Source organism: Uloborus diversus, chromosome 6 (assembly GCF_026930045.1).
Source record: "Uloborus diversus isolate 005 chromosome 6, Udiv.v.3.1, whole genome shotgun sequence".
In the NCBI taxonomy this organism is placed as follows: domain Eukaryota; kingdom Metazoa; phylum Arthropoda; class Arachnida; order Araneae; family Uloboridae; genus Uloborus; species Uloborus diversus.
The window spans coordinates 70,240,154-70,268,050 of record NC_072736.1 but is presented as its reverse complement, the minus strand read 5'-3'; the positions used below and the strand labels follow the sequence as shown (position 1 = coordinate 70,268,050).

Sequence of the window (27,897 nt, the reverse complement as noted above, 5' to 3'; positions counted from 1 at the left end):
AATTTGTTTCAAATGCTAATCGATCTTTGTCTGGTATTGCTGCTTCATGTGGAATAGTACAAGCAAAGTTAAAACAAACAGTAAGTGTCACGAAGTACACAAGCAGCTTTTAAAACAAGGCTTACTTCGTTAGATTTGCCCATGGAAAAAATGGCGTCCCTTAAGCATGTAGGGTGCTTTTTAGTAGTAGTGTTATGCATTTACGCTATCTCGCCGACTCATGGGCAAGGAATGAGAAGAAAACAGCCAAAAGACAAGGGGGAAGCGATGTACACTTGTCTTAATCATCAGTGCTGCACTTGTGGTAAGTCTTCACGTTAAAGTTTCTTCCAACTTTTTAACTTTCTGAAGAAGACATTTCTTCAAATTGGGGTTTAAATTTCTACAAAAAACACCACAACCGTGTTCGGTGTTCTGGCCCGTGGTAGCCTTACCGCCCCAGCTACTCAGATCCAATGCTGCCAGGTTAGGTTTTCCCCTACAATAGTTAGTTTTAAGTTCTATTTAATTTGGTTTGCATTGGAAGTTTGTACCTTTTTTGCGCGGTAAAACTACTTATCAGCATCAATTAATTACTTTGATGAATTTAAAAATTTTAAACAAAACAACTTTTTTTTTAGTAAGCAAGGTGTGGACAAATCACTTATCTCAAAACAGCTAAAAACTATTCAGCCGTGAAAAGGTAAAGTGCATTACCAGCAGAAAAGAGTTTTTGAGACATTAGAAGAAACGCGTTTTGGATTGAATACCAACAATAATGAAAGGTTGGAATTTGACATTTTATACGTGCTTTATTTTCAGCAAAAATAAAATAAGCAATCTTGTACAATAAAGCTAAAGTACAACAGTACAACAGATGACAAAAATTCAAAAACAATTAAAAATGAAAGATTTGCAAATTTTGCCCTTATTTTTCCTTTCCCACGGCAGCATTACATGCCTATGGCGAAGGATTCTGGAAGATAAAAAGCAACTCTGTGATTGGCCCATAGAGGAAGAATTCTTTTTTGTTTGAAAACGGATTTGGAATAATCTCATTTTGAACGAAACTGCTATTTTCTCCATGCAATTTTAAGAAAGAAGGGAATAAAATAACTTACATAGAGTAACCCCCCCCCCTCCTCCGGGGTTCGTCCGTGTTTATTATTTTCCCTATACTTTGGTTTTTAATTGTCTAAAGAAGAATCAGCCGTCAGTTTCATAGAGCAGGAATTAGTAAATGGAGGGAGTAAGTTCAATAATTGGCTTAGTAAAACATGAGACAAAGACCCCCTAGTCACATGACTCAACAACGATGAATGGCTGACACGTCTTGCGTGAAACTAAAGCCCTAAATCGTAGCTTAAGTAGCGACACGGCCGCCATCTAGGGGCCAAACGATGCTTTCTTCTATGTCTGCTATGGTGAAGTAGCGTGTTTTGCTTCTTGATTGGAGTTTCTTATTAACTCCATGTTAATCCGCAATCAAGAAACACCACATTCAAGTAGCAAAACACGCTTACCATAGCAGACATAGAGGAAAGCATCGTTTGACTCCAAGATGGCGGACGTGCCGCTACTTAAGCTACAATCTAGGGCTTTACGTGAAAGTAGTGAAAGAGGCCTGCTTTCTTTCAATGCTTTGCTATAATTATCACGTGACTTGGGTTCTTTGCTCTTCACTCCCTCCATTTCATCGCTTTTAGCTCACTTTTTCACTTTTTTGTGATGAAACACTTTTTTATAGACATCGCCTCAGTGTTTTGAGGTTACAGTGAACCCATTTTTTAAACATCCCATGCAAAGAGGAAGGTTAAGCTTCACGTTTGTGTATCCGTGTATCTGTCTGTCGCCCCGCTGATAAACCGATTTTGATAATAATAATTATTTTTTTCAAGAGGCGACTTGACCAAGAGTATTCTTAGCTAAATCTCACCTTTATGACATTAATTACTAAAGTTAGCAATTAGAAACCGCGAAATTTAGCATTTTTTCGCAAGTTTGGTAAGAAAATCATACTAGTACATTTAAAATATTAGTAACGATTAAAAGAACGAATTTTTCTGCTTCTGATGGAATTTGCATGTAACTTCCTAGTTATATAGAACTCGAAGAACTTATATAGAACTTATAAGCTTTCTTTTAGCAGATTTCAAACAAAGTTTAGTATGGTAGATTCTAAACTTGAAGACAATCGTCACACCCATGTTGTATGATTACGCGGTATGTAAAAGATCTCTTGGGAATTCTTTTGGCTTTGAATACACTCGGAAGAATTAAATCCCTAGTGCAGTTTTGCATCAAAGAAAGCCCAATTGCCTTCATCTGGCAAGAAACTGGGCTACAAAATTCTCCCAGCCCTTGATATCCGTGCCTTATTGGTGGCAGATGAAATACTGGGTGTCGTATAAGGGGATCGCACCAGGTTTGCAAAAAGCTAAACAGCCTCACGCTCCCATTTTATAAGAAAAGAGAGGAAAGATTCTCTAGCCTTTTTCCCGCTGCAAATGATGTGAACTTCGGAAAGGAAGCCTTCCAAGTAAAGCTTAATTTACTCAGTCACTCTGAGTTTCATCGAAAAGCTCATGTTTTAGGATTATTTTTTTAAAAAAAAGGCTATTGTATCCCCGAAACCTGATTTTATTTGTCTGAGCTTGAGCGAAATTTTATTGCTTTTTATGCGTTTAATGTTGATTTTCTATTCATTATTTTTTGCACACAGATAAACATTTTAAAATATGTTATTGAAGGGATTACTTATGAAATATTATTAAAAGGATAATTTTCCAAACATTATTAAAGAAATAATTTACAAAAAATTCAGCTAATATAAATCAACGGCGATAGCAAAATAAAAGGGAAGACTCCGTCAAAGATACTTTATTTATTTTAGACACAATTTCGGTAGAAAGGCAGCTACTTGAATCAATTAATACAGTTCAACTGATATGAAGACTTATCCTTTAAAAATATAATGATCAATTAAAATTAAATCAAATCACGGATAAGGCGCAAAAAAGTCTTTTTCGAAAAAACTATTTACATAGGTATGAAATTCGGTTGTTTCGTCGAGTAAAATTTGAATATTAAATCAGATTTATAACGAACCTGAAAATGTATAAGTTAAAACTATGGCGAATGTTTTATGTTTTGCGTCCAAAAATCTTTTCGGTTTGAGAAAACGATCAATAAATTATTGAAATCGAGTTTCCAATATCCCTCCTCCATAACATTTCATGGGTAAAATATATCTGTAAAGTTTTATTTCTTCACAGATAAAAGCCAGGAAATGCAGGACTGCTTTGAAGAAATGGAAGAAACGGTGAGTGCAAAAAAAAAAAAAAAAAAATTTTTTTTTGATGTACATATTTTTAAAAAATCCTGACTTGAAATATTTGATTACCTTCTTCAATGTTTTAGGACAGCGTTTCTTAACTTGTATTAAACAGATAAACAGGATTAACAGATCCTTCAAGGGTTTCACGAAAGTTAGTCTTTGGTAAAATTGAAATTACTAACCAAAAAACTCGATGAAAATGACGTTTGAGGCTTCAAACTAGTGATGTTCCGGATACCCGAGGGAAAATAAAAATCTATATCCGTATCCGTATCCGCTACTTTTTTGACGGATCTTAAACGGATCTTTTCCATTCTAAAAATTCTTAAATATTTGATTAAAAGACTTAAATTCCGTTAAAATTAGGTTTTATTCCCTATTTAAATTTTAGGTATCATTTCAGAAGCCAATTTGTAGCCCCCGTTCCAAAAAGAAACGGGTAATAAGTTTTAAAAGTGTATCTGTGTGTCTATTTGTGGCATCGTAGATCCTAAACAGATGAACCGATTTTGATAGTTCTTTTTTCGTTCAAAAGGTGACTTGATCGATAGTGTTCTCAGCTTGGTCTCGTTTTTGCAAAACTTGAATTACCGGAAATATTAATAAAAACCGACTTAACGTATTTCAGAATTATGGTAGTAAAAACTTACCCGTACGTTAAAAATATTGGCCCCAAATTGAAAGAACTAAGTTTTCTGCGTTTGATATTTGTTTGCTTCCAAGTTATATACAGTAAAAGCTATAATCGTATTAAGGAAATTTTAAATGCAATTCAAAGCCTTTATACGCGGGATCGGTAGCTATTTCATAATCGGATAAGGGGAAAAGCTCAATGATTTAAAATTTCTATCCGCTGTCTGTTCATATTTGTTAACAATGTGTGTTCTGACCCGCGAAATCCATCTCAATATCAGGTCGGCATGTTTTTTTTTTTAGTTTAATATTAGTTTCTGTTATTGATTTCGGGTTTCTGTTATTCTTCATTTTGGTTTTTCTTGGCATTCTTCAAAAAAAGTGGGATTTAATTCTCTATTTACTGTTTGTAAAGATGTTCCCGGTTGTTTTCTGTCGGTCGGAGTAAGTTGGATGGAATGGGTCAGCGTTGCATTTATGCTGAAATAAAATGCGAAAAATATTTCTAGCCTGTTCAGTAGCAGCTTTGCACTCTTGCTCCTGTATCCTACATCTACCGAGCAAGCTAGAAATAATTTATCACATTCTATTTAAGCATTAATGCAGCGTTAACCCCTTCCTTCCAACTCTCCGTCAATTTTAACGGAGATTTCTTTAAAGAGTAAATCATAGTCTTGATTATATTTTCGCCGCAGATGACATTTTTTGAAGAAGCAGTGTTATTATTCTGACGGAAATACCTTCCGTAACAGATTAAACACTAGGATAGTTGAAATGGGTTTAAAAAAAAATTTGAGATCCGTATCCGGATCTTGACATTAATGACCCGTATCCGTATCCGCGGATCTACTTTTTTGACGATCTGGCACATCACTACTTCAAATCAATATTTTTCGAATGAACAGTAGATAAAATATCAAAAGAAATTGTGGACTAACTACTTACTTATTGTCAATGTACGGTATCCTGCTTATGTCAGTACATAAACGAAACTGTTATTGGCAACATTGGATCCGAAATGATTTTTAATGGCACTTTCACTATTGGCATCTACTGTTGGAATTTTGATCCTCAACTTTGTGTCAACAAAAATTATTATCACAACAGACTTAATTCTAAACCAGATGTGAATGAGAATTCAATTTTCGCACGTAAAGCCTAATATTATTTTTTAAGTTATGTTTTAAAGATAATAAAAGTTATTTGAAATGCAATAGACACTCGTTTTACGTGGGTTTATTTTACGCGGTTTCGATTATACGCGGTTCAAGATTTAATACCTTTATTTTATTTTACGCGGATGAGTTTCGGTTTTACGCGGATGCGGCAAAGCAAACAGATAAAATTTTCCCCTTTTTCAAAATCCAAACTCCTAAAGATTGCAGATTACGCATAATCAACTGCATTTTGGCATGCTTATAATATCGAGCTTGGGTCACTGGAGACATTTTATGCGATTGGTTCTAGAGCTCTTTCCAGAAGTAAAGTTATTAAATTCACACAGTTCAGAACTCACTGGAAGAAGAGCTTTTAGGAGTGACAAAGGAGGCCAAAACCAACGAGGATACCTTCGTCGGTGACGCACAAACAAAAACGTTCACATTGAAAATTTTGAGCCATTCCTAGACAGTAGAAATAATCTTTCTGATTTGTTACTGAAGGAAGATTCTATCATGGAAATCACGCAAGTGATCATGGATGCGTTAATGCTCTGCAAAGAATTACAGAGAAAAATTCTTAATGACTGCCAGAAGACCATCATAGCCTGTTATTCTTTATAAACAGAGCACGAAATTAATTTATGCTTTCTTTATGCATGTTGTGCATGAAAGTCGATATAAGTACACATTAAACTTATTATACAATTAGTGATCACTAGAATGAAGTACTTTGTTATCTACGGAACCAAACCCCTATATAACACTAGTATTAGGTCTCAATTTACGCAGTTACGATTTACGCTGAATTACCGTGGAACGTAACCCCCGCGTAAAACGAGGGTCTACTGCAATTTTCATAATTGCGAGTTCATCATTTTTAGAATGTTGCTACCGAAGAAAAAACTAAGTGTTCCACGAAAAAAGTGGACTCTAAAAGGGTTCCAATTGTCAAAAAAAAAAAAAATAAATAAATAAAAAAAAGAGACCCTGTTTTAGGAGATCATGCCTATCTGAAGAATTTCGGCCAGTTCAATTTTTACTGTTTAAAATAGATTCGTCGTGTCAGTAACTGATTTCGATATCGTACTAAAATTATGCTGTGCATGTAAGCACTTGAAACACTTGGTGGAAAAAAATACTATACAACTGGATTAGAGGTAAAATCATTTAAACGTTAAGGTAAATAAATACCTTTGTGCTGAACAGTAAAGTAAGAAATAACAACGTCAAAAAAGCACAAATTGTAGATTACCGCAGACACATGTTTCGGTTGTGTGTCGTTTTGTTGGATGTCTTTTCATCCATAAGTTCATTACTTTTTGTATTGAAAAAAGCGTTCCCTGTCACTCCGAAACACGTGTCTGCAGTAATCTGCAATTTGTGCTGTTTTGACGCTGCTATTTCTTATACATTTCAACGTTATTTATTATTCCCCGAAAGTTTTCTTTTTCATTTCTGATGGGTTCTTATTTTAATTTTGATAACGAAATAGACGATTTGAATTTGATAGAAACAAATTCAAATTAGTATAATTATTGTTATTATTATTAGTTATTATTTCAGTTTGCTTTTGAACGTTATTTCCAAATGACTTATTGACTTTTAAACTGATTTTCTCTTTTCTCAAATTTCTAATAGTGAAATCGTTTCCAGATGCACCCCAAACTTCAATCTTCGGAAGTAAAAAATTACTAATTAACCGAATGAAAGTCCAAAATCTACCGAATGATAAAATATGACCAAACACATTTTTATATCTAGTGAGAAGATACATTTGGCACCATTTAGAACTTTAAAAAAAAAATTTGCAATTTTAGTAATGCTGCCTCCAAATTTTCCGAATAGTTAGACAAAATAATACCGAATAAGAAAGGTTTTTGAACGGTTACAGTTACTTCCCTTCGGGGAGCCTCTGGACGTTCCGCGCTAATTGGATCTGTATTTGTGTATATAGTGGAACTTTTCTATTTATCTCGCACACAAGAAAAACAGTGTTATGATGATTCAAAAATGCGTTTCTAATATGAAATTTCTGTCTTTCCGCTGTTACTTGTCGTCATTATTTTCAAATTTCAACCAATTAAACGTCATTCCATATTTTAGACTATGCGCTACTTTATTGGAGAGGTTGAGAAATGCTTTGAACTGGATTATACTATTGCGAACTCTGATGCTGCTACGGCTGCTTGCGTACTTCCCAAAGAAGGATGGGTGAGTAATCTTGAAATGTAAAGTCGTTTTTCAAGTATTTTCTCTCAAAAGTTTTGGAATAAGATTTAACAGCATAAAAGATAATGCGAAGGCCTCTTTTTTTTCCGAAGTCCGAGTGGTCACTAAATAAAACCACCGTCAACTGGGATAACTTTGGATATTCAAGGTAAAATTAGCCCAACAAGCGAAAAGTCGATCAGTATTACTAGTAGTGGTGTTCCGGATATCCGTATCCGTATCCGCGGATATCCGAGGGAAGTTAAAGATCCGTATCCGTATCCGTTACTTTTTTGACGGATCTTAAACGGATCATTTCTATTCTAAAAAAATTTAAATATTTGAATAAAAGACTCTTGAATTCAGTTTAAATTAGGTTTTATTCCCTATTTAAGTTATAAGGTATCATTTTAGAAGCCAATTTTGTATCCCCCCCCCCCCCCGTTGCAAAAAGGAAGGGGAAATAAGTTTTGAAAGTGTGTATCAGTGTGTCTTTTTGTGGCGTCGTAGCTCCAAAACAGATGAACCGATTTTGATAATTCCTTTTTAATTCAAAAGGTGACTTGATCGAAAGTGTTTTTATCTTGGCTTCGATTTTGTAGAACTTTAATTACCGGAGATATTAATTAAAAACCGACTCAACGTTTTTCACAAATATGGTAGTAAAAATTTACTCTTACGCCTACTTTATGTTGGCCTTAATTGAAAGAACGAAGTTTTCTGCGTTTGATATTTATTTGAAACTTCGAACTTACATACAGTAGGAGCTATAATCTTGTAAAGTAAATTTTAAATGCAATTCTAAGCCTTGATACGCGTGATTGGTAGTGATTTCATAGTCGGAAGGTAAGGAGAAAAAGCTCAATGATTGAAATTTTTTAACTGCTGTCAGTTCATATTTGTTAACAAATGTGTAATCTGACTCGCGAAATTCCTCTTAATATGAGGTCGGCTCTCTGAGACCTGTTTTGTTTTGTTTTTTTAATTTTTAATTTAATATTAGTTTTTGTTATTGATTTGGGGTATCTGTTATTCTTTCTTTTTGTTTTCTCGGCATCCTCCAAAAAAAAAAGGGTGAGACTAAATTCTCTATTTACTGCTTGTAAAGGTCTTCCCGACTCTGTATTTCGTCGTTGGGAGTAAGTTCGGTGGAATGGGTCAGCGCTGCATTTATGCTGAAATAAAATGCTAAAAATTATTTCTAGCCTGTCAAGTAGCAGCTCTACACTCTTGCTCCTGTATCCTACACCTACCGAGTAAGCCAGAAATAATTTTTCACATTCCATCTAAGCATTAAACTGGCCCATTCCTTCCAACTCTGCCTCAATTTCAACAGAGTTTTCTTTAAAGAGTCGAAAGAGTCTTCATAGTCTTGATTATATTTTTGCCGCAGTTGACATTTTTTGAAGAAACTGCCATTATTCTGACGGGAATAACTTCCGTAACAAATTTTACACTTGGCTAGTTGAATTGGGTTAAAAAAAATTTTGAGATCCGTATCCGTATCCGCGGATCTACTTTTTTAATGATCCGGCACATCACTAATTACCAGTAAGGAAACCACAGCACATCAACAAGTTGCGATTCATACTGTACTTCATGGTGCACCAGGTTCGACTTTAAAGTGTTAACTCCAAGCTGTGCTGACGACTTTCCCCGACGCAATGTACCACGTCCAAAGACCATGCCTGCCTTTGAAGCCAACCATACCGCAAGGCCACTTTCGTGGACTGCTCGTGTGGTACAACCTATTCTATTCTATTCAGAGTCACAACTGACTTCAACTGTATTTATGTCGAGGACTGCATACTAAGTGCCTTGCCTCCATTATTTTATATACCGATAGATGGCAGCACCATCACCGGATCGAACAGTTAGTGAGAATTTTGAACTAGTCCAGGAGCTAATAGCTACCTAGTACTAGCACCCCCAGAGGTATCGTTTCACTTGGAGGACATTGGGACCACGAGTGGTACAACCTAAGGCTTCCCGCTAAAAGGTGGGTTGAGGAAGAGAAAAATTCTAACAGTTAAGAAAGCACAGAAAGTGGATGAAAATTTAATGAAAAGGTTCCGTGGCATACATATTACACTCTACGGCCAATGAATTAGAAACCCAAGATCAATAGTTCACTGGACCACTTTTTGCATGGATAACTGCTCCGATTCACTTGGGTACCAAGTCTACAAGCTTCTGGAGTGCATTTATATCCAGAGAATACCATGTAGAATGTAGATGGAGGAGGAGAGTGCTGTAGAATGCGTCTTTCCACCATATCCCACACATTTTATATGGGGGTTAAGATCCGGGATATGCGGTGGCTCGAGAAGATGTTTGAAGTCAGATTTGTGCTCAGGGAACATCAGTCACAACACTTCTGGAACGATGTATAGTTGCAATATCATCCATAAAGTTTCCGTCGCCATCAGGATAAAAATGCAACATTGCATGATGCACTTCATCTGCCATAGTATATCTAGGCATCGCATGGCTGTTTGTTTACCCTCGAGGAATACCGTGATCATCCCTAGGGGTTACGGCGACGGTCACGGGAATACCAGGGTACTACTTCACTGTTAAAACTACGGGTGCCTTTGACTAACTATTTGGCTCCCTAGGGTGAAAACACGGGGCCTCAGGGTACAATAGAGGCTAGGAAATGTGATCAAGGTGAATGACGCTAATAAATGTGAAAACGGATCTTCTAAATGCATGGGTGAAATGCTGGCGCATGCGCTCTCCGCTCTGACATCATTCAACCACAATCAATGGCGGACGCAAGAATAACTACGCACATGCACTTTCCCATTGAATGAAGTACGAAATTTGATTAAAACTCATAAGTTTCTGCGATTTACTCTTCAAAGTTTCGCGTAAGTACAGGCATTTGATCATAGTGTAGCTTTTAAGGCTTCCGAACAGATTTAAAAGTGTTTCAAAGGTACGTTGATTCTTCAGTTATAGCCGTTATGTACATTTGCTATTTCTATCACGCATAAATTTTACCTAAAAATAGCTGTCAACACCGGATAAGTAACATTTAATACTCAAAACGCTTAAATTAGATGAAATTTGAAAAGTTATTTCAACTGCAATATAATTGAATATTTATTGTTCGTGTAAATGATTTACAAATAGTACCTACGCTCTTCATTTTCGGTACGATCGTGCTGCAGTAAATGTCAATAACATATTAAAATTACTGAGCAATCCAAGCGGATGTACGAAAATTAATGCACGGCAGACAAATTTAAGTCATGAACAATTCTAAACTATGTTCGGAAGTTGAAATGTGATCAAATGCCTTAAAGTACAAGTTTTAATCATTTTCAGAGTTATTCAATGTGGAAAATGTACCAAGACTTAGTTTTTTATAACTCAAAATAATAAATAATAATGTATACAATTGTTTACGGAAATGCACACAAAACCGAGGGGGGGGGGGGGGCTCAGCAACAGGAAACAGAGGGTGCCAATGTTCTGCCATAGGGTTCCGTTTTTCACCGCGGTGCACGCTGGGTGAAGAGTGCCGGTTTTTCGCCCGTGTTAAGGGTGCAATTTCGGCACTGTAAAGAGTGCCGCTGGTGAACAAGCTTTTCACCCTTGAAAAATGCCAAATGCAACCTGTAGTTTTAGCAGTGTTCCATGCTAACAGAATTTGCTCCATATCATGATACTCCCTCCAGACCCTTGCACAATGCGAGTAAGGCAAAAAGTTTCTCTCAAAGGTTTCTATTTCATTGACCAGTAAGTGTAGATAGGTAGGTAGATACGTAGATACAGGCAGAACTTTATTTGCATGGGAGCACACAGGAGCTGAACTCCTACACTTCTGTTTAAATTTAGGTGAATGTTTACATATCTGACAGAGGAATTCAGACTGCTTAAGTATGAAAATGTGATATGAAGACTATAGGTTTCCAGCACTTCTTTTGGTTAAAATTTACACTGGATACAGGTGAAGCTATTGTAAATGTGTTAGTACAAAATCTAGGCTAAATATTTTAATGCCATCTCAAAACGACCTGATTTAAACTGTAAGGAGTTCCGGGAGTTGGCGAGTGGCAAAGAGCAGTGGGCAGTAGCCGCGAAGTAATAGATAAAAGAGTAATTTACAATAATAATGTTGATTGCAAATGAAATCTGTTTCAGCTTTTTTCTTTTTCTAAATTTCTTCTTTTCAGTTATAATATTAAAGTATTAAAACTTCCTCCAAATCATTAAACCTTTTATTTAACGAATAAATAAAATTAATCCTTTGACTGTTCTTTGTTGAATGAAGCAGAGAAGCATCAATGGAAGTGATATATTTCATTTCAATTTCAGGATCGCTGCAGAAATCAAATTCTCGACAACTTCAATAATTATATTGTAAGTATTCCTTAATCTCTACTCAGTGATTAGTAAATTTTGGGCTTACATTTTTTTATACCTGGTGCGCGTTTTGAGTAGTGAATAAATTCTGGTAGTAATTAAACAAAATTTAAACTACATCTTGACATTGTTATCTCTTGTCAAGAAAACATTGTTTTATTATAACTTACAAAAATTTCATAGAAAAAAGATGAATATTGAAAAGTTATCGTTATTGTGACTGATTGAAATTTCGACTAAAATACTTCGTTGAATTTAATTGATAGTTAAAAATTCATATTTCATTTTCTTTGGTGAAGCATAGTAACCGTACACCTTAAACGTTTGTTCAGGAATTTTAGTTTTTGGTAGGCTTTAAAAAGTAACAATCAGGCAACAACAAATTAAGTATGGTAGTTAATTGAAAAATAATGGAAACAATAAATAAATAAGTAAAACTTAAATGGGCTTAACTCTTTTCATTAAGAAACAACATTTTAGTTCGTTACATTTAGCATATTGCTGCATCTCAGTCTGAAATACTTTAGTCTATTATTAGAAATGGACTTAATTTTAATCTGTTACTGTTTAGTCTCTATTTTATCACTGCAAACGGTTTCCTTTTCACGATATGTCTCTGATAAACTTTCGTTTTCGGACAATTGCGCGAAAACAGTGCTTTAATAGAGTGAAGTAACTCCCTGCAAGTAGATCAGCAAAGTGTAAATATTTTTTCTATTTCAACTTAATTGTGATTCTTCTATCACACAGGAGAAACTTTAATTAGGGAGTCATAAGAGAAAAACAATTCTATGGAATTTAATTAAATAAATAAATGAATGCTCGTCAAGCATAATATTCTAAAGGCAATGATAAAAGGCCTTTGAATGAATAAAGGCCTTTTGATGTCAGTAAATGTTTATTGGCATGACCATACTAGTTAAATATCAGAATTTCAATTCAATTTCAGAATAAATTGACTTGATTTCATCAATCAAAATCTGTTCCAGTTTTTTTCTTTTTCCAAATGTCTTGGATTCAGTAATACTACTAAAAGTAATAAAACTTCCCCGAAACATTCGTCAAAGGATTTTTTGCATTTACCATGCATACACACAAAAATAAGTTGAATAAAAAATTTCGTGCATAAAAGGTAAAATAAGAAATAACAGCGTCAAATTGCACAAATTACGGATTACTGCAGCAATCTGCCATTTGTCTTTCTGAAGTTGCTATTTCTTATTTTACACACAAAAACTCTTTATTATTTATTTGTTTTTATATAAATTTCATTCATTAATTTGTTTAATTAATTAATTTTTGACTGAAATATACATTGCACAAAGCATGGGAACGAAATATTAAGCTACGAATTCGTCCCAATTATATATATATATATATATATTAGGGCTCGACCGATGGCATTTTTTGGCCGATGGGCCGATGCCGATTGTTGGCCGATTGTTCAAAGATGGCCGATGGCCGATGGCCGATTGTTTTCCTCCAAATGGCCGATTGCCGATGGCCGATGCCGTTGGCCGATGGCAAAAAAAAAAAAAAAAAAATCAAACAGAAATAAATTGATAAAATTGTCAGGGATTTTAAGGATCATTGATTTATTTCACTTTACTTCCTTTCTACGAATAAAGAATTGTAATCACAAAAAAAAATCAGATTTTGATCTAAATTTCTATTTTACGAACACCCAATTTAAACTTCACAAGTTTTTTCGGCACATCTGTACATGCATATGTACCTAAGAACATGTAGATGACCGAAATATCCATTTTGAACGCCTCCTCAGCTAATCACCGCTAATTCTCTTGTGATGTCTTCATGCGCGTAAACTTACGTCACTCAAAAACGTTATGAAATAGTAAGTTGAAAACTCATACGTACGTAGTATGATCTAAAAGTTGGAGGACAAGTTGTATAAAACCTTACCCTGAATAGTTCACATTACCGAAACACATCTATCTACAAAATAGTCACCTTGAACGACTATGCACTTCTGCCAACGTTCGTATAGTTTTTAGAAATACTCCTGGAAGACATTTTTCGCAACCTCCTGTAAGGCCTCTTGCGCTGCTGCTTTAACTTCAACATGGGGAAGAATGCGACTTTCATGCTGAGGATGCACGGTTCGATTGGTCAGTACTCTGATATGACAAACAATTAACATTACGTTTCGTCGGACTTAGCTCCGTGTGACTTTTACCTGTTCTCAGCAAAAAAACATTTGCATGGACGCCGCTTTCTTCCGTCAGGAGAAGATAAAGCTGTATCATAGAAGGTAGCGAAAAATGGCTTCCAGGAGAGTGTCCAAAAGTTATATGAACACTGGCAGAAGTACATAGTCCCTCAAGGTAACCTTTTGAAGGTGGATGTGCTTCTGTAATATGAACTATTCTAGGTAAGGTTTTATACAGCTTGTCCCCGAACTTTTGGATTGTAGTACGTACAATCTGTATAGGGTGTAGTTATGCTTCTCCTTTTTTGACTGCTGTATGATGAAAGAAAAAGAACAACAGTCAAAAAAAAGAAAAAGAGACTGTTTAATAACCAATTGATTTTTTTTTTATTGAACATATAACTAAGATTTCAGTAATATTGTAATGATGTATGGATTTAGGTACACTAAACATAGTTAAAAAAACATTAAATTATATTGCTAAATCATTCAAAAAAAATTTAGGAATAAAACTATGAAACCGTCAACAAATTACGCAATTAAATTCGAAAGATTGCACGTAGACATTTTTTAGTCATCAAATTAAACAAAAAAGGTAACAGATAAATTACAATACTAAATCATAATAGGAATATTTTTATAGTTATTTAAAATTTATGAATAGAAAATTTTGCATTTTTCAAAAAACTAAAACAGTGACATAAATTTTGCTGGAAAAAAAAATAGCCATGAAAAGAGCGAGGCTCTTAAAACGCAGCTACAATAAACAAACTCAATATTTACACCAAGTTAATAACTGAATACATATACTACTTGATCTGATGTTGGCACACATAATATTGAACAATTTGATTATTTAATCTTTTATGAAGCTTTACAAACAAGTTCAAATTAAATTGTTCAATTTAACAATATTTTTTTTGAAATTTAAAAAATTGCATAATAGAAAATCCTTGAAACTTTTCTATAAAAAACGAAAATAACTTATTCATTGATTTTATATAAATACATAAAAATAGTTACTTACAACAAAAAAAAAATCGATCGCTATTAATGATACAAAAGAGATGGCGCATTACAAAATGGGAAGGGGGGGGTCACCCTCTGATTTTGCAGTGACTCACACTTCGGCCCCAACCTCGGCCTAATTTTTTTAGTACAGAACCGCTAAAATCAACGCTTTGGAAGAGTTTTTGAATCTATTTCAGCACTTCCGAAGAAAAAATTCAAAAGTCCCTTCGATTTACAACTTATATCACCATTCAAAACGTCTTTAATCAATTTCTTACATTAATGCTCAAAATTCTTTCTAAACAATAGATAAAGTTTGAAGAAAAATAAATCTCTAATTTTATGAATGGTGTTAGTTTTAAACAACTCGGAAGTACAACTAGAGTTTAATTTCAGAAATTGAGGAAGTGGGAGGAGGGGCACACAAGTGTTCTCGGAAATTCAAAAAATAGTCGTAAAAAATAGAATTCAAAATAATCATAAACATTGAGAATAAACCCTTTCAAAACTTGCACCCAAGTTTGTTTTGACGTGTAGTGGCGGATTTAAAATATAGCAAATGTTGCACTTGCACGAGAGACCCCATAACCATAGGGGCACCGTAGGAGTTACAAAAATGCAAATGATAAATGTTTTACAACTTCTGTGATAGAGAAATAGGGCCCCGAAATGTATTTCGACGGGCCCCAAACTTGTAACTCCGTCGAAGCAATACAGAAAAGACTGCATTACTGTGATTTATATTACAAATATCGAAAAATTAAAAATTACCGTCGGCTCAACGGGAATCTAACAAAATGACACAAAAACCGGTTTCGCCATCTCATATTTGTTTCCATGGTCTCCAATTCTGCAATATATCACCAAATGATCATCAGTCTGAGACGCTGTATTAGTTTTGCGTTGAAATAAGTAAATAATAGCCACAAAACATGAGTAAACAGGCTTTTCAGAACACCCGATCGAAAACAAAAAGGGAAGTGCACAACTGGAACGTACGCACACCCCACATGCGAAAACTTATCCTTCTACAGTTTACCATTTTGGAGTTATTGACTTATGAGAGATACATACATCCAATAGCAAGAAACAACGAAATAATTAACTTGTTTGGTACCTGAATGCAGTATTAAAAACTCTTTCAGGGGTGACTAAAATAGAAATTCATACAGAAATTTAGTAAACAATTTTATATGAAAACAACCTTTACTTTGTAAAAGGTAATCAATAATCATCAAAGGTCTTTTTTTTTTTCAAAAACATCGGCCAATTCCATCGGCTTTTCAATGTTTTTAAGGCCGATGGGCCGATGTTTCCTGCAATTTAGCATCGGCCGCCGATGCCGATGCCGATGGCTAAATTGTTGAACCATCGGCGCCGATGCATCGGCCAGGCCGATGCATCGGTCGAGTCCTAATATATATATATATATATATATATATATATATATATATATATATATATATATATATATATATATATATATATATATATATAGTCAATTCGCGATAACTCGAATCTAAAGGGACCAACGGAAAACTTCGACTTGTCGAAAGTTTGACTTACCATTAGTTTCGGTTTTCGACATTTCAAAAGAAAAACCGTCGAATATTCTAATTAATATGTACGTATAACAGACAAAATTACAGAACTTAAAAGTTTTTAAGCTCAATATGCACAATTTATTCAAAAATATTGAGAGAAAAAAATCAAAAGCATTACTTTAATTTCGATAATGCTGGAACCACTTGAATAGAGCTGATTCTACTTCAGAGGAAAGTGCACATCTTCATTCGTTTCAAATTCGGAATCATGGATTCTACCGCTTTTGAAGTTTTTTTTTCTTTTAACATCACTGAAAGAGTGAGTACGGAGCACGTACGTGAGAGTCGGTACTTGCTTAGACATCTTTAGTAAAGAAAACTCCCTCTGTCTCTCAGGAACGCATCTTAACAATGGACAGCCTTTGAATAAAGGTACAACCAGTTTTGACAACTTGACAGCTTAAATGCAAATTCGCAGTCCAGAACATGTCAAAGTGTAAACAGTACAGTTCAACAAAACAAAACAAGCTAACTCATTTCCACAAGTGTAACTCTTTTATCGCACATTGGCTCAACAGGTGTTCTTTCTTTAGATGTCTTTTCTGTATGAATTAATTGCAAGTGAAGGTGAATTAATTTTTCTCTCATATAGTCACTTGTTTCTTTCTTTCATTCATTCTTTTTATTTACTTCTTTCGAAATAAATTTTGAGTTATCCTTGAAAAACTTCGAGTTAAAGGAAGTTAGCTTTGAGATATTGAGAGCAATTAGCATGGAATTAAAGACAAAAGGACGGGACTTGATAAAAACATCTAGTTATAATAATATTCCAGTTGCCGGACTTCGAGTTATCGCGAATTGACTGTATATATATATATATATATATATATATATATATATATATATATACATGTGTGAAGGAGAAATGGTTGTGAACGTGATTTTTGAAAAAAGTTGAAGAGGGAAAACAATAAATTTGCTATTGGAGATTTATCATCTAAGTATTTATTTATATTTATTTAGCCTTAGTACTCAAGGAAACATAGTTACATATTTTGATTTTATTGAAATCTTTGCAACATAAAAATAAATCACTGCATCTGTTCATCATGAAGTTGTTGCGTAAAAATATTTTTGTTAATTTTAGAATGAAATGTACACTAGTGACGACCCAGAGAAGAAAAACGAAATTCCAGGTGTGGAAAGGGCTAAAGTGAGTAAAAATGTTTTTTATTATTAATTCTTAAAAAATTAAAATGCAATTAATGCTCGGCAATGACGAAATATGTGGTCCACAGCTTTTAGGTTTTATTTCTTTTTTCGCAACCAAATGGGGACATTATTTGGGGACGTAATTTCAACCATTATAACCAATAAAGTAATTTCGTTCTTGTAGTAATAAAACTGAAAGTTTTACATCATACATCTGTATAGTTTTACCGACAAGGCCGAAGAGAGGTCATGTCAATCTAACCGGAAACTAAGGGCTCGGCTCGGTATCAGAGTATTAGAAGTTTTGGTGGGGAGGAGGGGGGGATGACCAAATTTACAAGGGTCCTTGACCCTCGGTGACCCTATTTACCGCAGTAACTTAATAGCTAATGTACGAGTAACTAGATACTTTCATTACTTAGTTGGTTTTTCAAAATATTTAAAGAAGACTCATAAGACACAAATGTTTAATGAAGCGAGCAGGTACACTCTCAGAAATGGACTTTCAAATTTGACGAAACCACTTCCAGGGATATGCCCCGAGCGAACAATACGTCAAATTGAAGAAACTGCTTTTGTTAGTGGTTTGAGTATGCGAATTTCGTCAAATGTAACGAAATATTTCTTCATTCTAGTTTCGTCAAATTGACAATCATTTTCGTAGTTTTGAGAGCATTAGTTTCGGCAAATTAATTTCGTCATATATGAGGACGTTAATTTCGTAAATTTTTAAGAAAATTTATTTTTATTTTTTTTTTCTTTGAGCACATTAGTTTTTTTTTTTTTTTTTTTTTTTTTGAGAATACAGTCGAACTTCGTTAATTCGAACACGCTTAAAACAAAAAACTGCTGAAATGAACTTTTTTGCAATCCTTGTCTTATTGTTTATTGTTTTTCGGATAAAACGAACCACGTTTTTAATCGATTTTAATGGTCCCTTTAAGTTTGTTATAACGAGGTTCGACTGTATTTTATAAGATTCGTGCGCGTGTGATCAAATCGTAACTTCAGAATCTTACCACCGTAGTTTCCCACTTTAATGCGTATAGTCACTTTCACAGGCCCGTCATTTATGGGGACAGGGGATCAATTTGACCCCCCCCCCCTCCCGTCGTGATTTTTGAACATTCATGTTTTTACACATGACTGGCCGTCGTTTTAGTTGGTTTTCTGTAAAATTTTTATTGGGTACAGTATCTTTGCCATATTTGGGAAAAAATTGAAATACCGGGCCTGCAGCCCCCCCCCCCCCCACCCCACTTATCAAAAAAGACAAGTAATTGTGGGAAAAAGAGGCACATAAAATATGTCAAGCAAATTTTTATTTATGTAAAAATGCAAACAAACAACTTCTTAAAAAAGATAAAACAAATCATTGCAGATTATACTCCCTATGTTATCTAATTAAACCCCCATAATGGGGATTTTCCTTCAAAAAATCTAATTTTTGTCGGATATTTTCCAAATTTGGCACAGAGGTTCGTTATTGGAGACTCGGGAATTCACACAAGGTCGTTTATGTCCCTCTATGTAGGGGGGGGGGGGACAGACAACCCCGCATTGGGGGTTCTCCGTATTAAAAAAAGTTTTTGTCCGATCTTTTTTAAATTTGCCACAGAGGTTCTTAGATGCTCAAGAATCACTCTGGGTAGTTTTCATCACTTATAAGGGGGGGGGGGGGGGCCTTGAAAAAATCTAGCTTTTGTCGGATCTTTCCAAAATTTGGCACAGAGGTTTTTTGATGCCCGGGGATTCACACACGGTAGTTTTCGTCCCTCTATGGGGGGGAGGCAACCCCTATGGTAGTTTTCCTACAAAAAATCCAGTTTTTGTTGGATCTTTCCGAATTTGGCATAGTTTCTTTATTTGATGCTCAGGAATTCTCATAGGGTGATTTTCGTTCCTCTATGGGGGCAACCCTCATACGGAGGGGGGGGGGGGTTCTTCTGAAAAAACAGTTTTTATCATATCTTTTCCAAATTTGGAACAGAGGTCCTCTGATGCTCGGGAATTCACACATGGTAGTTTTCAACCCTCCATGATGGGGGGGGGGGGAGCAATCCTGCATTAAAGGTTCTCCTTATATATAAAAAAAAGTTTTTGTGCGATCTTTCCTAAATTTGCCATAGAGGTTCTTTGATGCTCAGGAATTCACGGAGGTTAGCTTTCGTCACTCTATGGGGGGGGGGGGGGGCAACACAGATGGGGGTTATCCTTGAAAAAAATTCATTTTTTGTCAGATCTTTCCAAAATTTGGCATAGAGGTTCCTTCATTGATGCTCAGGAATTATCATAAAGTAGTTTTCGCCCCACTATGGGAGACAACCACCAAATGGGGGGTTTTCTTATAAAAAACCAGGTTTATCAGGTCTTTTCCAAAATTGTCAGAGATGACCTTTGACGCTCGGGAATTCCCGTTTTCGTCCCGCTATGGAATGGGAAACCATGTGTGTGTTGGGGGGGAGGGGGGGGGGGTCTAATAAGAACCCAGTTTTCGTATGATCTGTTCCAAATTTGGTACATTTGTCTTTTGATGCTTGGGAATTCCCATATTGTAGTTTTCGTCCCGCTATGTATGCCAAACCCCACAGGAGTTTTCCTTATAAAAATCCAGTTTTCGTCGGATCTTTTCCAGATTCGGCGCAGATGACCTTTGATGCTGGAAATCCACATAGGATAGTTTCCCATGGGGTAGCATTCATATGGGGTACTACCCCATGTGATTAAAGGGGCTATGTGCCAAATTAGAAAAAGATCTGACAAAAGCCTGGATTTTTGCAAGGAAAACTCCCCTAATGAGGGAGGGGGGGGGGGATGCCCCTAAAGCGGAAAAAATATTTCAAACTGTTTGAACTACATCGCGATGTAAGGATGGCGATGCATCACGATGTAGAAATTCCTACATCGCCCTGCCCTACTGAGATTATAAAAGTGCTACTTCCTCAGCAGACATTGGGTTCTGGAAAAATAAATCATGTGCCACTTTTATGCACAGTTACATCGATATTTGCTCGGGAGAAATTTGCTGGGGATTATCTTCTTCATTGCATCGCATAAAAAAATTCCAGAAAAAGGATTTTTATCTAACTTATACCACAAATTTCAAAGAAAAAGTACAATAAAATGGACAACTTCAAGTTAGTATATCTTTGTTCTAAAATTAGATACAGAAAATTAAAATTATATAATCTTAAGAAAAAGCTTACCTTTTTCTTTTTGCAATCAATTATTTGTTTTATTAATTTTGCTTGTATGTAGAATGCTTTTTTGGAAAAATGTATGTTTAATACAGGAACTTTATTATTGCATGCATTACATATTTCATACTTTAAAAACTATTGTCTGCCAAAATTTAAAAAAATATATTTGAAAACATAAATCGTAAAAGAATGCAGATGTGAAATAAATCTTTTGGTAAAATTAATTTAGTGTAATGTTTGTTAAATAATTATAAAATATACCTTTGCTTTTTACCCCTAAGTTTTTATTATTATTTCCAAACATGTGTAACATGAAATCAATGTGTAATATACGAACACTGAATATTGTTATAATTATGGAACAAATCTTCGTCTGTCTTGGTTCTGATTATCTCCATGATGCTGGATCCATCCTAAAAGAGCTTTAAAACGAAAATATATGTATAATAAATAAATGTGTAAGTCCGTGGGTGTATGTCTTTATGCACATTGAACTTTTCACTATTTCGAGGAAATTTTTACGATTAAATGCAGCAGCTTATTTATGAAATAAAGTATTTTTCCACAATTTCTTTCAAAATCTGAGTTTTTTTCCCCTTTAGTTAAAAAGCTACGATTCTCTTGTGACTTTAAATAGCTTCTGATTTCATTTTCATATTTTTCAAAATATGATTATTTCGACGGTGACAGCTATTTTTCAAAGCAGATTGCAAGAGTGAGTTGTTTTTACAGCGGATGGGCAAAATTTTTATTTAGGCAGACAGACAATGATTTCTCTCAGTTGGTATCTGAAATTAATTTCTGAATAGCGTTCTTGAATTAAAGTTTCTTTAATTTATCGAATTTCAGCTAAACTAGTTAATTCCTTTGCGTATCAAGTCGTGATTTTTTTTTTTTTTTTTTTTGAGCTATAAAAAAATCAAGGGTGCGACAATTGTTGATCTGTGATTTTTTTTTTAATTTATTTTTCATTTCTGCCGACAGCCAAAATACATCGTTTTATCCCGACTTTCGTTTTCAGATTTGCAGTTTTCTTGACAAATGTTTTCTAAAGTACTCCCTCCATCACAAATTAGTTCTATTAAGATACTAACAAATTAAGTACTACTGAAACTGATGATTATGATTTATTTTTACTTTTTTCAGAGATTTTATTGTGTTATGTTATCAATAAGCAACATTTACTTACCGAGCCTTACCTCCTTAAACCACTACCAAATTAGAGTCAAAATCCAGGGCTCCAACACTCGATTAATTGATAGTATATTACCTTGAAATCTTTAGAAAATATTCAAACAAAATTATAAAATCGTCAGATTTAATCACTGGTGCAAAAATATTCAAACGTCGCTCTACTAGTTTGAGACGGAGGGAGTATTACCAAGGAAGTATTACCTTTTCCACAAGCATATTTGATTTCTAAAATATGTAATTTTCACGCAGTAAATAAAAAACATGCCAAGGGAGAAGAGTTGCCAAAGACAGGGGAAACCCAATAACATAGTGCTTTTCCTTTTTTGTGTCTTGAGAACGAGTTGACCAATATCGATGGATTTTTTTTTTTTATTATTATCCTTTCAATTTTTCAATTAAAGTATAGCTAATCGGTTAGAATTTCAGATATTTTACTTCGCATCCAGCAAAAATCACAATTGTAACTTACATTTGGATTGATTGGTAGTTCATCTATAAAATGCTTCTTAGTCTGGTTTTATGTAGACCCGGATTTCTCTTTTTTTTTTTTTTTTTTTTTTTTTTGACGATACCTTGAAACGGCAAATATGGCAATAAAATTAATGCTGCATTAGTTTTTGCCGTAGAAGCTACGTATAATAGGAAAACTTAAAATTATCACAAATCATGTAACACAAATTGACATAGAAAAACTTATAAATTTAGTGTATTAAGTGTGGAAATAAACAACAAAAAATGCTTATCATTATTATTTTCAAAACATGCTGCTATATATGTATTTTTTTTAATCGAGGTTAAAAATTAAAACTCTATTTTCATTAATTTATTTAATTTGCGGAAAAATTGAAAAAAAAATATTGAAAATATTCTGCTGAAATATCAAGCACAAAGATAGAGTTATTTACGGAAATTAAGATTTTCTCTAACTTAAAATGATTTGTATTAAATCGATATTTACTTTACCTCATGCTTCATGCAAGTAAAAACATAAAAAGCAGACTTCACAAATAATGAAATATTGATACAACATAAACACTTACTAGAAACATCTGCAGAAGGGAAAGATATTATATAAACAACATGAGGTACGCCTTTTCAATTCCTGCCACCAACGAGCATAACAAAAAAAAAAAAAAAAAAAAAAAAAAGAGGTTATCGTTTCGGAACTAAAAGCTGTCATAAGCGGTTTGCATTTATTTTTTATTGCATCAAGCGCTTTTTTTCCCCGAGTTTCATCGGTTTGTTTAAAAGGTTACTAAACAATTATTTAAAAATATTTTGTATGAACACTTTTGTGCTATAAAGTTCTTGATTCTTTTTGATTAGTTTTTTTCTTCAAAATCATATTTTATTTCGCTATTAAAATATTTCAAGTAGTTTTGTAATATTGTTTACCCATTTTAAAATGTTATTTCTAACTAATGGATAGAGCAATATTTCATTGAAAATGATAAGTGTACGAACACTTTTGGGAGCAACTGTATAAATTATAACATTGAATGAAACATTACATGTAAAGTGGAAGAAGAAAAAATATCAATACTTATTGGGGGATGGGTACATATTTGTTTAAGAAAATAAAAATGCAGAGTGAAAAAAATTTGAACTATTAAACTAAAAAATACACTTTGTTTTACAGAATTTTTTTTTTTTAATTCATGGAGAAGAATGAAAACACATAACCATGCAATATATTCAACGTTGAAATTAAAAGCTTCAAAGTTCTATGCCTTTTATAAAAGCGCTGTATTTATTATCTGCGTTAGTTTAGCTACGGTGGAATTTTTTTTTTGCAAGTTTAAATTTGTACAAATTCTGTGGTTATGTTTGACATTTTTTTTAACGAACGTCAAACGTTGTACGTTTTTGGAAACTAATGTCAATAAACCAACTATTTTCTTTTGCAAATAAAAAAAATAACGCTAGTTAAACCTAACGTGGAGATGACTCAAAGTTTTAGTTCAAAAAACACACAGAGTTCTAAACCTAATCGAACGGTTCGTTCTCAATTTTAATGTGTTTTAAACACAAGTATAAACACAACACTAAACAAAAATGTGACAATAAATAAAAGGAAAAGCACATTGCACATACAAATTTCAATAAATACTAACCTTTTTATGAATCCTTTAGGATAATTTAACGAGCGAGTACAAGACTCCCAAATGCACGGTTAGTATGGATGGGTCTTGCACCATCGAGTTTCCCCCAATGGACCACAGGGACGGACTGGGCAATCGGTACAAAACAAAGTAAAAAAAAGAAAGAAAGAAATAAAGAAAAAAGAAAGAAAAATAAAAGAAAAAGAAGAAAGAGAGAGAAAGTCTTATCATGAATTTGTTTTAAGATACCGTCAACGTTTAAATTAAATTGTCTGACCATATTTTATCATTGCTACATTTGCCGTATCTTAATGCTGTTTTTGGGTGTTAATTCTTTGCATGTTTGTGTTTTTAAGTGTGTGTCAATTGTTTTATTAAAAGTATTAGTTTCTCTTCTTTTTAGGTTTGTTTTGGACCTCATATATCAGCCTGCCAAACATTTCCAAATCAATGTTTATAAGGTTAATCAAACGTAAGTATTTTTTAGCATGATGAGTATATTAGTTAATTTATACGAAAAATGATACTTTTTGCACCATCCAACTTAAACTTTAAAATGCTAATTGTTCAACTTTCCCCTTAGCGGTTGAAGGGGAAGGTAGGACTTTCAGTACTTCATCCTGACTTTTGATGAGACTGACTAGGCATGAAATTTATTTGGTGCTTCCCTCCTCCCCTACTCGTACTATAATAGTCTATGTAATTCTCATACTATAATATAAAATAAAAAAGTACAGAGTGTTTCATATTGAATGGGGTAAAAAAAAGGAAGTGAACATCCGAACGTTGTAATTACCTTAGAGCAGGAATATAAATAGAGGGAGCAAGTCCAATCATTCGCTTAGCAAAAGCTGAGGCTACGACTCCAAGTCACATGACTCAACAACAGCGAATGGTTGACACGTTTTGCGAAAAACTGGCGAAAAAAAAACGATTTCTTAAAACGTTTTGCTGTAAAATCTATCACGTGACTTGGGGTCTTTGGTTCACGTAAGAAAGTCTTCACTCCCTCCATTTTATCTCTTCTCACTGGTAATTACTTTATCTCCATATATTTAAGGAAAAAAAAAGTAACGTCAAAGAAATTGTGAAAGGATGTCTGCGACGTGCCTGCGTCCACAGGAGACGTCATACCAACAACAGCCTTGACATTTTGCACAACATTACTTTGAGCCCTGGAGTTTTGCACCTGTTTTTTTTTTTTAAATTAGTTACTTTGTAATTATTCATATTTTTTAAAAATTTCGAATTAGTTTGTTTGCAATTAATTGTTTAAGCTAGTATGTCACATAATTTACCAATTAAAGGGGTGAAAGACTTCACACGCTCCTTAATATTTTATGTCATTCGATAAACATTTTCTTTCTACTTCAGATTGAGCTTGTTCCAACTTTCTTAACTCATTAGAACACCAGATATAGGGGATTTCTAATTGAGCGATGGTCCCCCTAATCCCAACTCTCTTGAAGCCCGTGTTAAAGAAAAGCAAATTATAATAGTTAGAGATCACGAATTTGTAAGGGACTTTTCTAACGTACAAAACGTCGCTTTGCAATGCTCAGGAGCCCCTTAACACCTTATAACTGAGCAAGTTTGTTTGGAATAAAATTTCAGAACAAACTGTCAGCCTTCGAGAAATTGAGCTATGGCCTTGAGCAACTCCATTTCTTTCAAGGGAAAGCAATCAGTAAGAAGAGGAATTGTTACGCACAGAATTGGGCTACCATTAAGTCTTTTGACCTTCAAGCCGATTTTCCTCACCCCTATTTCAACAAATGGAATCGTTTAATTGGCCGGACCAGCGAAGCTCAACTTTTGCTTGAGGTGGGCGTATAATTTGAATAAGTTTTTATTCTAGTGTATTTACATGTATGTATAATGTGTTTTACCTTTTTAATAGTTGATTTCATTTTTATACAAAGGTTTCCACACCTGTTTTAAGGCTTAGAAGATCCATCTGAAATTGTAAAACGCCTTTCAGCTTGATTGAAATACAAGAGGAAATTATTACCTGCAAAATAAATTGCATTTTTGAAATTGTTGCTCTTATTTTAAGTATATATAAGTCTCCAGTTTTATCTCAAAAACGAACTTAAAGAAGTACCTACAATTCAAAAAATAACACATCCTTTGAAATAAATACACTGAGCTTAGAAAAGACACGGGGGTAGCAATAAATAATATACAGATGGTAATAGCGTCATCCCAAGTAACATAAATCACGTTATATCACGTTGCTCTGAATCGTTGACATCACGTTACTGGTAACGTTGTTAGAGCGAAAATATGTCTCGTTGCAAAACGCAAAAGCAACGGTTTTAGTAACATTACATCAACGGTTTCAGTAACGTCGTTACATCAACGATTTTTGAAGCGTTACATCTACCTTTATTTATCACGTTACATCACGTTGCTTTTAAACGTTGTATTAAGATTTTTTTTTTTCAAAGCTTGAATAAAGTCTTTTTTTCTTGGTGAGAATGGAGGTGGGTTTATTGAACCCTTAATTTTTGATACAGTAAGTATTCTGTATTTTTTGTTAATGCAATTAGCGTTAGTATACTTTTATAAAATCTTTGTTTTTTTTTCTTTTTTTTTTTTTAATTTATAAAATGTCTCATTCCGTTTAAAGGCGTTCGAGTATTCTCACACTGTTGCTTCATTCACAATATTTTGTAAGAGCACTCCTGACATTTAAAAATAAACAGAGCATAATATATCATAGCCGAATTTACATCAATTAAAGTTCTATTAATAGTCAAAATTAACGATATTACTGCAAATTAAATAAAAACTTTTTTCATAAATAAATCCTTGAAAAAATAATAATTATTATTACTAAAGAACTCCAGAAATATTTTTCAAAAGGCATGAAAGTTTTGAAAAATCCTCTTACATCAGTGCTTTAACAAAAATTTGAAGTATTATTACTAAAGATAATTTCAGTTACATGACAAAAATTTTTTCAAAAAATTGCTACAATTATTTTGTCAAAATCATTCTGCAAAAAGCCGATTAAATGAGTAAAAAATGGTATCATTTATCGCTTTTATAGCTTATTAATGGAATTATTCCCCAAGCTTCAGCATCTTTTTAAGAAACCAATGAATAAATACTCAAATAAAAACTTCTAACATTATTCGTTCATACAATATTATAAATAAAAGTACGGTGGGAAAAATACTCAAACTCCGATCAACGGCAGTTCATTAGCATCATAAAAATATGTAATAACACTTTTTTAAAATTAAATAAGTATATCAACAATAATACACTAACAATAATACAAAGTACTTACCGTTAAAAGTGATGAGAGATCGCGATTGCGAAGCTGCAAACAATGGCGGCATAGCAAGCCAGAAGTTGTTTACTGAAAATGGCCACTAGGATTCGGAGGTTGCCGAAGACGAGGCAAGGTGCAACGAAAAGTAACGATAAGTAACGTTTCTTTTGCAACTGTATTTGTCAACGTTACAAAATTAAGAAACTTGCAACGTGATGTAACGTTTCACAATTACGCTTTTTGTAACGAATCGATAAAGCAACGTGATATCACGTTGTGTGGAAAACGGTAACGATGTTTCAACTAATTGCAACGTGTCGTCGTAACGTTTCAGTGTTACTTGGGATGTACAAAATGTACATATGAGTCGTTCTTTGGTACGGTTTATACTCAAATGCTTTATGCGAAAAGGTTTCCAACCTAATTATAACTGTACGACAGGAATTAACAGACTTTGAGCCTAGATTGGTAGTTGTATTTAGAAGGTAGT

At 34.0% G+C, this 27,897-nt stretch overlaps 1 protein-coding gene across 1 annotated transcript; it reads left to right on the top strand.

The window, feature by feature from the left end:
- Window positions 1-146: 146 nt before the first annotated feature.
- On the top strand, window positions 147-26,151 carry LOC129224729 (uncharacterized). Its single transcript, XM_054859277.1, has 7 exons — window positions 147-304; window positions 3,255-3,301; window positions 7,213-7,320; window positions 11,644-11,688; window positions 17,564-17,629; window positions 24,528-24,596; window positions 26,047-26,151. The coding sequence occupies exons 1-6, from the start codon at window positions 151-153 to the stop codon at window positions 24,582-24,584; spliced, it is 477 nt and encodes a 158-aa protein (XP_054715252.1). The 5' UTR covers window positions 147-150; the 3' UTR covers window positions 24,585-24,596; window positions 26,047-26,151.
- Window positions 26,152-27,897: the final 1,746 nt, after the last annotated feature.

Excerpts from the sequence above, each read along its gene's own strand:
- LOC129224729 (XM_054859277.1), top strand. The coding sequence starts at position 151 with ATGGCGTCCCTTAAGCATGTAGGGTGCTTTTTAGTAGTAGTGTTATGC. Across the intron at positions 3,302-7,212 it reads TTGAAGAAATGGAAGAAACG|ACTATGCGCTACTTTATTGG; the intron begins GTGAGTGCAAAA and ends TCCATATTTTAG. Across the intron at positions 11,689-17,563 it reads ACAACTTCAATAATTATATT|AATGAAATGTACACTAGTGA; the intron begins GTAAGTATTCCT and ends TGTTAATTTTAG.